A 13,789-nucleotide genomic window follows, 5' to 3' on the forward strand; every position below is an offset into this window, starting at 1 on the left:
TTCACTAAAATACACAACATGTTAAACTACATTTTGCATAACATCGTTATGATGGCTAATAAGAACATAAATCTTATAATAAGGAAAACACGATTCATATTCTTTGAGGGTATCTTTGTATCTTGCCAAGGCCAGCAATATTTATTCATAATTAATAATATCCACCATAAAAATTATACATCATCATGACTTACTTATGCAATAAAAAAAAACATAAGGTTAATCTTCATGGTTTGGTATCTAATATAGGAAAGAGGAGTTAGGAATTAGGATTCCCACTGAAAATACAAGAAAGAACTGAAAATGGCTCTGGTACCAGAAGTCTCATCCTCTAGGAAAAGGAATGATTAAAAATATTTCATAGTTTTTATTTCAAATTTTCTATTAGTTATTAACAATGCAAAATGGAGGCAGCTTAAGAATTTCAATATAATTCTGACAAAAAGTCTTTATAAACTAATTTTGTACTTTCTGTATTTCATCAGATTCTCTCGAGGTGGTCAAATGTTCAGACCTAGGGACAAGCCTTACAGCCAGTGGCTATGCTCACACTCATATGAAAAGAGTAAAGCAATGTTCTTCACTCTGCACTTCTCACCAAGTCTCCTCACTCCAACGCCAGCAGCTGCTTCATGTGCTTTCAGCACAGTATGTGCTTCTCTTCTCCCCACTGTTAAGTTAATAGGAGACCATATAGACTTGGAGCTGGCTCGAAACTTCTAGTTCAACCTAATTTAGTATATGCAGTTTTTGTAATAACAAGCTGAATTTCCACCAGTCACAGAGACTCAGGTTTTAATCAGAGAATGCTCAAATGAAGCAAATGACTAACTACAACAAGCCTGCTGATTTCTGTTTCTGTTTCCATACTTAGCATAAAAAAGCTCGCTGTTCATATGAATCCCTTCTAAACCCTGGGCACTACAAAATTCATGGGCTGTTCTTTGCTCAAATAAATAAGGTTAAATTTCACTCGTATAAATTTTTCATACGTTGCTAATGCTGTTCCCTACCCGAAAAAGACTCCTTGCATCTTTCCCTATTGAAACTACTCAAATGCTCATACCACCACCTTTGGGTTCTTCATGATTCCCAGTTATAAATTAGCTATATTCTATGCTTCCCAGTTTTTGAAATAAAAATGCCTATTCCAACATTTACTATAATTTGACTAAATATGGAAAGTTTCAAACCTTAGTCAATAGATTATGAGTTCCCTGGTGCAGGAAGAAGACATTAACTAACCAGTTCTCTCCGTGCACATACTAGGTGTTTTACAAACTAGTTAAATGAAATGAGAGATAAACCCACCCCTAAAACGAAAGTAAACTGCTTTGGAGTGAAACATTAAAAATAATGCTCTCCAAAAAAAAAAAAAATAAAAAAATAATGCTCTCTAAAACTCTAAGAATAAGTAATTCATACAGGACATATAATTTCATGGAACTTTTCACACATTAAATATTTACAAATCTAAATATTATAGGTATTAAAACTGGTACATTTGAAAGCTCCTTTCTATTTAGCAAGTCTAAGCTACTTTAAATTTTTAAACATTCACTTGACATCATAGACTAGTAATGCTTTATAGTGCATTTAGTGAGAATGGAGACATGCCCCAGCCTTGCGGTAGGGGGTAGTTCTCATAAGGTTTTGGAACACTGAGTCTAACAGCCTTGGAATTAGGTCTTAGAAACAAGAGCTTGGTGGCTCATTCCATAATGGTGCTGAATGAGTTGCAATGAGCAGCAGAATGGAGAAGAAAGTGGTGCCCTAAAGCTATAAGAGCCAGGGCAGGACAGCTTAAGTTTGCTGGAGCCAGAACCTCCTGCTGATTTCTTACTAAGCCTGCCATCTATTGACCAAATCATGAATCTAGGCACTGTGAGTGTCAAAGAACTTCAGCTGCTACAGGGAGAGAATCAATTCTTAAGAGTGGTAATTAAAGCATGCCTTGTGTCACTAAAACTTGTTTGGTCTATTGCATACACACACAGTATATTCTTTGATATGTCACTGATCCTGAAATGGCCCTTCAGAAATAAGTCAGGTATACTAAAGGGTTCCACTTTCCTTATATGTACTTAAACATTCAAAAATAGCAAAATAGGAATAATGCCACAGAGAAATTTGAAGAATTAAACTTGAGGGGACTGGAGAGGCAGCATTCAGAGCAGTGAGCACGTTATTTGAATAATTTGGTTTGGTTTCACTATGGTTTGATTAGGTTTTGGCAGGAGCATTAGGAATTCCTTCTTTTGTAACTGATTAGCTCTAGTGAGCACCACAAGGAAGAAAAGGAAATTCTCTTTCCAATCAAACTTGTGTATTAATTGTCAGTAACTAAAACACAACACAAACATCAGATAATCAAAAGAGAAAAACAAATGAACATTTATTGTCTTAGATTAGATACCAAACAGTGAGTGTGTCAGCTACTTAAATGTATATAACCTGATCTCATTTTCCTACCTAGTTAAACATTAGTCTATTCATACTACAGATGAGTAATTCCATCAGTGGAATTGGTATGCATTACAACTGATGAAAGTAGATGCGACTCGGTTTCAATATCCTTTTTCAAGTAAGTTGCACTTATGCAATGCTCACTATAGTAATGGGTTCACTTTAACAAATTCATACACACAATACTGAACATACAACCCAATATGATTTATCCTTCTGTCTCTAATCTTACTTTCTTGATTTCAAAAATTAAGAATTCAGGTGGACTTAATCATTTGTTTGAAGTAGGGTTACTGCAATTTATAAAATCTGTTTGGTATAGGATGCAACACAAACATATCACTAAGAAAAACAGCAAATGTTTTTAACAGAGTGAGAAAATCAAAGCGAGGAAAAATCACAGAAAAAAAAGTTAAAAACTGCCTGTTTACGGAAAAAAAAGTTGTTTGACATCATGCAAAACAGAAAAGTAACCAACTATGGTATCTCATGCCTGAAATCCCACCACTCTGGTGGCTGAAAAATGATTGCCATTATCTAAGTCCATTTTGGGCTACAGAGTAGCCTAGACTACAGAGAACTTTCCTTTCACCACCTGAACAAAAGCAAAAAAAAAAATTATTCCTAAACATTTAACATTTTTTTCCTGCAATATGAGCAAAAGTTTTAGAGAAAAAGACACAGATTGAGTATCCAATTATCCAAAATACTTAGTATCAGATGTGTTTCAGCTTTTGGATTTTGTTTTCAGATTACAGAATATTTACTTGTATGAAATAAGACATCTTGAGAACAGAATATGAGTATAAACAAGAAATTTGCTTATGTTCCATATATACATAGCCATCCAATACTTTTTACTGCATCTCGGTTTTAATTGGGAAATATTCCTTCTGTATATTGCTGAGTATCGTAAGACTTTTCATAGAGTTATATAATGCACATTGGCCATTACCCTGACCGTACCTGTCTTCTTCCCCTTTCTCTTCCCTCTACACTTTTCTTAGTCTGCCTGTGTCTTCACAACAATCAATCTCATGGCATAAGATATGGGGTTTCTTGTATAATATTGTATATTACTGGTGGTCCAAGTTCCAGATTCTGCAACACTGTTGACTTTGATTAGGGATGCTCAACATGAATTCATTTGCATCATTGGCAATACTTTAAACTGATAAATATTTGAAGGCAAATTTGTGATATATTTCAAATTATTAATTGTAAAATGCACTTCTCTAATTTGTACTACAACCCATCACACACAAAAACACACACAGAAACACAACTGCTACTTCATTTTTGTAGCAGGAAAACAAAGTATCTGATGCTAGGGGAATGATTAAACATACTAACACAGACCCACAACACATAAATATGAACAATATATAAAAAGAACACAGTTGATAAATACAGAATAATATCAATATACAATACTGAAGATTGGAAGGAATAGCAATGGAAAATGTTTTTAAAATGTTTCTCAACATATAGCAAGTCTAGATCATAATGCTTGAACTTTCCACAGGGCAGGAAACCCTGACTGCTCTTAAGACTGGAGAGGGAGGAGGAGAGGGAGTGGGGGGAGTGGGAGGGTATTGGGAGGAGGAAAGGAAGTGGAAATTTTTATAAATTAATAAAATAAAATAAAATAAAATAAATCAGTAATAATATTCTCTTCTTCAGTGGTCTGAGTCTAGAATAGAAGAGTAATCTATATTTCTGGTTTCTGCCATCATTTTTTTTTTGTTTTCTCAAAACGAACTAAGTACTTGGGTACTTTGTTAAAAACATGAATATATAGTACTAAAGAGAATTATGATAAACAGTAATAGGCCAACTCATTAGAGCAATTTTAAATGTGAAGACAACTCTAGCAAATGAGAAAAAAGTGAAACTACTAACACTTTTTTCAATGTCATAGATATTCAGAACACTCTAATCACCAGAGATCAGTCTCCCCCTCCATCCTTTCCTCTCTCTCTCCCTCTCTCTTTCCTTTCTCTCTCTCACTTTCTTACTCTTTCTCTTTATCTCTCTTCTCCATTCTACACCAAATGGACAAAGTAACAAATCAAATGACAAACACGCATCTTGAAAAACAAAGCACTCATCTTGAAGAAAAAATAGAATATTTTCATTTATTAGTTGTAAAAACTGATTTACTAGTACAATGTCTATATTTAACTGAACTACTAAAATCAATATGTTCAGATAAAATATGAAATCTCCATTGACGACAATGACTAATTGTGAGACTTACATATTACTGAATTGCATTTAAAATGCTAAAGGTATAATCATAAAAAGATATGCATTTATCAAATCCACAATCACAATCATATTTGCTGAGGATCCAATTTGGATATTAATTCAGAGTATATGCTCATAAGAAAAATCATTAGGTTTCCTGGGAAATGATGTTGATAAATGATATATATATAGAATGATTCCAATATCATCCATATAGTTCAGAGGCATTAGTATTCCATGATGCAATTTTGTGATACTTGGTGAATCAGTTTTATGAGATAAAGCAAACTTATTAAAAATAAAGGTAAAGTCTATACTTTAAGTTAAGTAATAGTATTAATGCAAATCAAAACTCAAATGAGAACATTTTCCTGTTGTTACAGAGTAAAATGTACCTAGTACATGAATATATTTATGCTTGACCCTACTTACTGTGAGAAAACAAAACATTCACACATCCTTGGAACATTTTAGCAGAGAAATGAATTCTAATACATGAGGAACAGAAATTAATAATATGTAAAAAATAAAGGTACCTTTAATCTGGGAAGGAAATGTCAAGGCCAATTTTGCAAAGAGGTCTGGATTCTCAAACTTTTCTTCTTTTACTTTTAGCCAAAAGCAGTTTTCAGATAATTCTTTAGGCTCAATCTAAAACAAAATAACAAGGACATGTTTTCATATAGTTACTATCTCATTTTTCAAAAACTGACTTTTCTTTGTTTATAATCAACTAAATTTATTTCAAATATACAAAATTACACTCATAAATATTCAGAGAAACACAATTCTGCCAATGTACAATGAAGCTATACAAAAGCAATGGATCATAAAATAAAATACATTTGAAAGTGTTGACTGAAAAGACCCTGAAACTAATTGCATACATTATCCTTGTTCCTAGTTTTTTTGAAATATTTGATATACTAAGTATTTGATTTTATTGTGAAATTTTAATACATGTACATTATGTATATTACTCCCACTCCCACTTCCCTAAACCCTTTTTGTCTGCCCATTTGTTTGAGCCCTCCATCCCTGCAGTTTTATGACACTTTTATAAAAGTTTAGAAAGAAAATACTTATTTTTCTCTAAGGCCAAAAATATCAAAGACAACAGAATCTTAAAAGGAAATGATACTAAGAATGTGACAATCCTTAATATTTACAATGATTAAAAAGTATGAAATTAGTTTTATTTCATTATACATTTTATAGGTTTTTCAATTTGGTTTTCCTTTTTCTGTACCATAATTTCAAAGCTGTTGGTAAGCTCCCAGTTATCTAGGTCATACATTTAAAGATGAATATAATTTGTTAAGCACACAGAGAGAGAGAGAGTCATGGAAAAAGTACAAGGGTCCCTCAAGTCTTACCTTGGACCAGTTGATTCTTTTCATGCTTACTTCTGGCCTATATACTTTTTTCTGCTTCATTCCATATGGTAGCTCAATTGTTCCTGGTAGGGGAGGAAGAATTCCTCCAGGGGGTGGTGGTGGAGGAGGTCCTCCATGCAAAGGAGGGGGTGGTGGTGGTGGTGGAATACCAGGCATACCAGGTAAGGGTGGTGGAGGAGGAGGAGCTACTCCAGGAAGTGAAGGTGGTGGTGGTGGTGGAGGAGGTGGTGGTGGGCATGGTCCAGCACCTGGCAGTAGAGGTGGTGGAGGTGGGCCTGGGATAGCAGATGGAGCTCCCTGAAACAGAAATAAGTTGAAATGCTTATAAGAATATATAACACAAATTACCAATCTGTTGGGTGTTCAGGGCATAAGACTTTATACCTTTCTAAATTTTCCCAATTATATACTTTAGCAGAACCTATAAAAACTTCTGATATACAATGCATACTCCAGACAATGAGCTGTCAGAAAGTAACTTCAAGCTCGTTCACAACTGGCAGTTCATAAAAGATAGATAACACTGAATTCCATATTATATTCAAAGGATCAAGTAAACTTTAAAACATTACTTACTAATCACAATGGTTTCCTTTCCCAATTGAACATGAAAATATTTCAAAGAAAATAGTAGCACTTAACAGACTACTATTAATAGATTAATATTGTACTCAAAATATTAAAATTCACTAATTGAAGTTTCATGGCATAATTTTTTTTTAATCAGGGAGAACTTTTATCTTGGTTAATAAAATTTCTTCTTGGAATATTTCATTGTCCCAGATAAATTTTGAAGTGTTTTTCAGGAAAAAAAAACAATTAAATACAATTTGGATAAAAAATTTAAGTAACATTATTATTTATAAAATATTCTAAAATGTTTCATTTATAGTTAGATATAATTGTGGAAATATGTTCAATATAGCATTCACTACTTTTGATGAAATTTTATTTAAATGTATAAGCATTCATATTTGTATATACTCACACATAGACATATAAAAATATCTTTGTATACTTAAAATCCTAGCCTCTCCTGGAATGAAATCCTTTACTGAAGTCATGAGGAAATATACAAACCAGTAAAAGTCTGATTTTTTAAATTTTGTAACACTAATTAAATTATTAGAAAAATTCAATTTCAGAAAATTTGTAATCTATTCCAAAAGAATATTGATTAATTTATATTTTTAAATATTTGAAAGGTCAATTTCTGTGCTTCATCTTTCACTGAAAGACAGCAAATTTTAAAATTTATGCAAATTAATTATAAAAAATAAAATTAATGCAAATAAGAAAAACAATTGTTCAATGAACATTTTAAACACTAGTGAAATTTTTCCACTATTAGATATAAGCTATTTGAACACAACAACCACAAATTCCTTAAACTAATTAAGGTTGGAGGTATAATTTAGGGGGACTGTTGCCCACTATGTGAATGTACCTGAAAGAGGACAAATGTAAGAACTTTAACTCAAGTACATATATATTCTCCAAGTTTGTAGCTTTTCAGTATCAAAACCTATTAGCTACTTTTCCCTCATTGAATCATTAGAAGTTAACTAATCAAACTGAGATAGAATGTAGTAATGTAGCTGATACAGTTTACCAGGGCATGTTTGTACAATCTGGACTATATAGAAAGTTTTAGACTAGCCTGGGTCTTGTAGTCAGAGTGAGCCTCAAAAGAAAAACAATACATAGCACAAGAAGGAAAGAAAGGGGCGGGGGAATTCACCAGCATCTATGAGTAGATGAATGCTAGCAAGATATAGCTTTTGTAACAGGCAGATGACAATCACAGAACAGAGTTTAGTCAGTCGGGAATGGTGGTAAACTCTACACCTTTAATCCCAGAACTTGGGAGGCAGATGCAGATGGTTTTCTGTGAGTTCAGTGTCAGTCTGGAATGCACAAAGAGCACCACCCTCTCCAGGGATACAAAATGGGACCCTGTCACAAAAGTAAAAATGAAACCAGCAGAAGCTACTGTGGTCAAATGAGTCAGGGACGGGCACAAGATTAGAGAGGTTTCTTCAATGTAGAATTATCTCCCAGTATTTAATATGCTAACATGCCTTGCAAATCTCTGAGAATTTCATATTTATTCAGTTTAGTGAACTATGGAATATTTTCTTTGTGAAAAAATTCATTAAAATATCTAGAAGTAATGTGTGGGAAAGTTGGCAGAATGAAAAGCATGGAGCCAGTACATTAGAGACCCGATGAAAGGAAGGAAAATTTCACAGCAATAAAGGTTGTTTTAGCTAAGAGAGCAGTCAGAGTCTAAGCTGCAAAGGGAGTAAGTATGAGGCAGCCTAGGCCAGAAGGCTTTTAATATTTCTGGTAAGGAGATTTTGCTTAATCCCAGATACAACAGGCGGCCACTGTACACAAAAAAACACTTCAGTTACAATAATTAGGACAATGTTTTGAGAGGATTAAATGACATAAAAGGATGAACTTGAGGAGGAAAACACTATAGGCAGGAAGGAAAATTAGGGGACAACTATAGTAATTCAGCAAGACGTGGAGGGACTGGGGATTTAATGAAGAGGAGAAAAAAATCTCTGGAATAATTTAAATAAAAGAAGAACTAACTTTACAACTTAACAAGGCAAGAAATAAATCAAACTTCAGTATTAAAGAAAGCGATAAATTTTAAGACAGGTCAAGAAGGAGACTAAGCTGGTTTAAAGAAATGGAAAAAAAATCAAATATATTGAGTTTAATTTCAATACAAAAGACATGCCTATGGGGACAGCTGGAAATGGAAGATAGACTCAAAAGTCTTGACACCTACTAAAAGGTGATATATGAACATAAGAAACTGAGTGGGACATTTATGCTAGGAAAAACAAAGCAGAGAAAAATGCCAAGGGCAGAGAGAACACAGAGATATCTCACAATTGGGGAATGAGAAAATCAGAAAAATCAAGTTCTCAGACACATGGAAAGGGAAGTAGGACAATACTGAAAGAAGAAACAAAGATTTGGGCTATGGGTGGAAACCAAAAGGGTTTCCAGCTTACCAGTGACTTTGGAAGAAATTTCTCAGTATACTGTTGTGGATAGACATATCAGTCGACCACCTACTGGACATTGTCTATTTAAAGGCATCTTCTTCAATTTCATATTATTCATTTAATTCACAAAATGCTAAGAATATAGTTAATTTTAAAGTTTAGACATATTATTAAGAACTTTTTTGTGCAAGGGAATGTCAAGAAAAATAAAGTGTATAGGTTTTGAATTGAAGGTAGTCTAGATTTAAAGATTTGAAGAAGTCTTTTTGGATAATTAAAATTCATGAGCATTTCTATATTCTTTTTGAAAGAAAATACTATGCACACAATTTTGCAAATCATCATGAAAATTTCATGTCATAAACAGTTTGGCTTGGGTAATGTATTCTGTTAAAAATATTCAGGGCAGTTTTAGCAAATGAAGCCTTATTTATTTCCAAACATTAAAATGATTTACTGTTCTGGAAAAATCAAATCTCTACTTATTTCAACTAAAATGTGAAACTTTTAACAACAACCAAAATGTCTGTTTCCCATCACATTTTTCCTTCTCACAAACAAGATAACTTTCTACCCCCAAATTCCTTATGACCAAAGTCTCCATTTTGTTTCATTACCTGGGTCCTAAGCTGCTGGATTTCTGTTTCCAGTTCTTTGATTTTTTCATCTCTTTTCTGAAGCTCTGCTTGAGCTTCCTGACGAGCTGTGAATTCTTCATCGAACTGCAATGACCATCATTATAAATGTGCAGTTACTAATAAATATTTGAGAAAGATTTAAACAACATTATGTAGTAAATATGAAGCATGTTTTTTTTTATTTCTTGGCTGAATTCACAGATAACTCAGAGAGATAAAGTTCTTAATTATTCTCCTGAAAATTAAGCATTCACATAAGGAAAATTCTCTTTGTAAAAAGTAATGGAAAAAAAAATGAGAGGACTATGAAGTCTCTGTTCACATGTATAGAAAATTTATTGTTAAAGAAAATTCAATTGTAGAATTAATATTGTTTATTGATTATTTGTCCCATTTCTTTAAGCTTAATTAGAAAGTAAAATATAAAAATATGGAATGCATTTACAAATTCTTAATCATATTTAATCTTCAAAATGATTACATTTTTACAATGATCGCAAGCAAATACATTAACATAAAATGGACTGGGGGATTATTTCTGTTATAATCTTCATTTCTTAGAATTCAAGATGCAGAGCTTCACAAAATCTGACATTACAATGATATACACTGAAATATTATTGTCTATCAGCTGGTTTAACAAAAACCCTCTTTAAACACCTCAAGAGAGGAAAACAAGGAAAGGAAATACAGTTCAGAGGGCAGAGGTGCCTGCACAAAAGCATAACAACCTGAGTTTGATCCTTGAACCCATACGACTGAAGGAGAAAACTGACTCCTGTAGGTTGTTCTCTGACATCTCCACATGGGCAGACACATGTCAGTACACACACACACACACAAAAAACACACACACACATGCACTCATGCATGTATGCAAACACACAGACACATACCAAAATAAATAAACAATTGCTTACACAGATACAAGAGGAAGAGAGGAAAAAAGAGAGCGGGGAGTGAGAAGTGAAAATATGGGGTACTAAAGATACCAACTCCAAATGGACATGTACATTTAATGCATCATGTTTTAGCTTTTACCCCAGTCCTTACTCTAAGCAGATATAAACTGGGCTACATATTTATAGAAAATGCTGTATAGGTCCCACTATAGAACATGTTATTTACTTTGTATTGTCAATGTCAACTTTAGTCATTATATATGTCCTAAGATTATCCCAACAATGATATTTCTGTTTATAAAAGTGAGATAACTTACTATCCAGAACTATCTTTAAAGAGAAGGAACTGATAGAGCAGAACATTCCCTGTTAGTAAATATTCATCACATATTAAGCGTGACCTTTAGATATTACAGAATATTATTCTGGTTGGATGAAAAAAATGTCAGGGCAAGTTGTTTATATCAAATGCTGAAATACGACTTAGTTATGCTTTTACTCATCTCTGTCGACTTGAAAATACCTTATAGGGGCTGGCAAAAATTTATTATAATATAACTAAATCCTAAAACTACAAAAAAAACGCATGAGGTGAAGAAGGGAGGGAAGAAAGAAGGAGGGTAGAGAGGGAGAAAGAAGAACACTTGATAATTTGATAATTATATTAAACATGGATAAAATTGTATGTAGGTTTTCATCAAATAAGAAAAAAACCATCTTATGTATGAATGAAGTTATAATATCATTAAGATCATACTTATTCAAAGTCACTTATAAGCACAGAAATAAAGAAAAAAAATCTCAATTCCAGGAAGCCTAAACAAAGTAACAACATCATTTAACAAATGGCAATTACAAAATTCCAAGAAGTCTCAAGAAAGGAATGATGTGACAGGAAAAGAGAATGGATCCTAACACTAGACTTCTATCAATTCCAATATGCTTTTTGCATTGAGGATCAAAATCAGGACCTTGCCCATGCTAGAAGAACATTCTAATCACCAAATTTCATCACCAGTTCAAAAGGCATAGCTTTAAAAGGAAACTGAAATTCTCCCAGTTTCCTATGGAACTGTGTAATATAAATGAATGTTAAAGAAATGCAATGAAGAAGTTTGTTTTGGTTGTTTGATTTTAACTATGTCTCATTTTGCTAGTTTCTTTTTATTTCATTTATCATTAAGTATAATAAGGTTAGTATTTTTTTACCTAATGTATTAGGTGGATGAGAAGGAAATGGTAAATATCATAGTTTATTAGGAAATAAATCAATACTATACAACGTTTGATTCTAGTAGTATAAAGTACTACATAATTGAAAGAAAAAGTGATTAAGTGTTAAATAAAGAAACAAATGTGATTATGGTTAAATAATTATCTTTTATGGTTAAATTATCAATTTAAAAATCAAGAGTACTATTTTGTCGGTCTTACCTTCTTTGAAAATTCCATTGCTTTTTGTTCACTTTCTTCAACTTTTGCCTTGTTTACACAAGCATCTATTCAGATGAAGTAAAGTGGATTAGAAACATATGAGATGGAATATCCAGCTACTTACGGCTGACAGCATATGATTCTGAAATTCTAACATGAATTGTCATTAAAAGGAAACTAATCTATACTATAATGCACATATTAGTACCATATTTTCTTTCTTAAGTATTAAAGCAAAAACCTCAGCATCTATAAATATCTTTGATAAAATTTTCCCTGAAATGATAATTGTTAATTATAATTCCAATTTTACTACTATAGATTTCTTTCAAAAATTACACAGTATTATTTAGAGAGTGGAGGCAAAGAACTCATGTTCAAGATAATGAAAACTCAAAATGCTGGGGGAGGAAGTAGCAGTAACATTCATCAATTCAGATTTTCCAGTAAACTCTTTCACTTGAATTCTGATCTGAACAAAATGTACATTGTACAAAGGGAAGCAAATTCAAAATCATTAAAGTCTAGTTAATAAATATAATAGAGCAATACAGAGTTCATGATTTTGAATACAATGATGATTTTAAGTACACAAGTAGTAATACATGTGTATATTTATTAATTTATGTTTTTAAGAATAAATATATTTACTTTAAATAAATATATTTATTAGTTATATATACTGATTAGCTTGCATATTAAAATTTAAGTAATTTTTCCACTCAAATGTATAAAAATAAATTTTATAGATTTTTAAAAATTACTTTAGGTATATGGATGTTTTGCCTGCATGTATGTCTATATACCACATGTGTGCAGTGCCCACAGAGACCAAAAGAGGACATCGAATTAACCAGAGTTACAGATGGTTCTAAGTTGCCATGTAGGTGATGATGGTCCACTGCAAGACAAAAAAGTATTCTTAACTGCTAAGCCCCCTCTCTGGCTCCAAGTATTTAATCAGAAAGTGGCATTATCAAAGGAGCCTTTATACGGGCAAAGCGAGTCATAGATGACAAGAATTTTTACTTTGATTTCTATCTAAATTCCAATGGGAAATCATTAAACAGCTTTAGAAAAGGATGTGATGAGACTTAAGAAAAATAATAGATGTTCAGAAATGTGAAATCAGCCCAGACTAGAACACTCAGGTCCAAGCGATATTCAAAAAGAGATCCCTGCATCTCTTGGATGATGTGGAAGTCCTTGATAATTTTGTTTGTATCTGTGTGTACATATGTATATTCTAATGAAACTTCCACAATACTCATCAACTTTTCCAAAACAACTGGACTGTGATGTAGCTCACACATTTAAAGGCTCAAGCTTTCTAAAAATATTTGGCCTTTGAAATGCCTACTCTCACTTGGAGAAATTCTCTGAAAAAGCAGCAAGAAAATGTCCAGCATATATATGAAAGATTGTTTAATTAAAAGTGACTATTTTAAAAAATTGGTAATGGGTATCAATTAGCAGATTATTTTATAATTTTAGGAGTGAGCAAAGAATCTAGATATAACAATAACAGAACAGTATTTGAAATAATCATGATATGGTGTGGGACAATTCTGTATTCTGTCAGTTATATTTTAGATAAATGCTGATTGGCCAGTAGCCAGGCAGGAAATATAGGTGGGACAATCAGACAAGAAGTGGAGGCAGGGCAATGAAAA

The 13,789-nt window shown here is 32.6% G+C and overlaps 1 protein-coding gene across 3 annotated transcripts in view; it reads right to left on the reverse strand.

Moving 5' to 3' along the window:
• Diaph2 (diaphanous related formin 2) overlaps positions 1-13,789 on the reverse strand; it is a 727,907-nt gene that overhangs the window by 488,338 nt on the left and 225,780 nt on the right. For all 3 annotated transcript variants that reach the window (XM_087903154.1, XM_087903153.1, XM_087903155.1), the window contains 4 exons: positions 12,117-12,181; positions 9,760-9,864; positions 6,093-6,410; positions 5,253-5,367 (listed from right to left, as the gene is read on the reverse strand). In XM_087903154.1, coding sequence (XP_087759280.1) covers positions 5,253-5,367; positions 6,093-6,410; positions 9,760-9,864; positions 12,117-12,181 — 603 coding nt within the window. The remainder of the gene's footprint in view (positions 1-5,252; positions 5,368-6,092; positions 6,411-9,759; positions 9,865-12,116; positions 12,182-13,789) is intronic.

This window comes from Myodes glareolus, chromosome X (genome assembly GCF_982192425.1).
Source record: "Myodes glareolus chromosome X, mMyoGla1.1, whole genome shotgun sequence".
Classification (NCBI taxonomy): Eukaryota; Metazoa; Chordata; class Mammalia; order Rodentia; family Cricetidae; genus Myodes; species Myodes glareolus.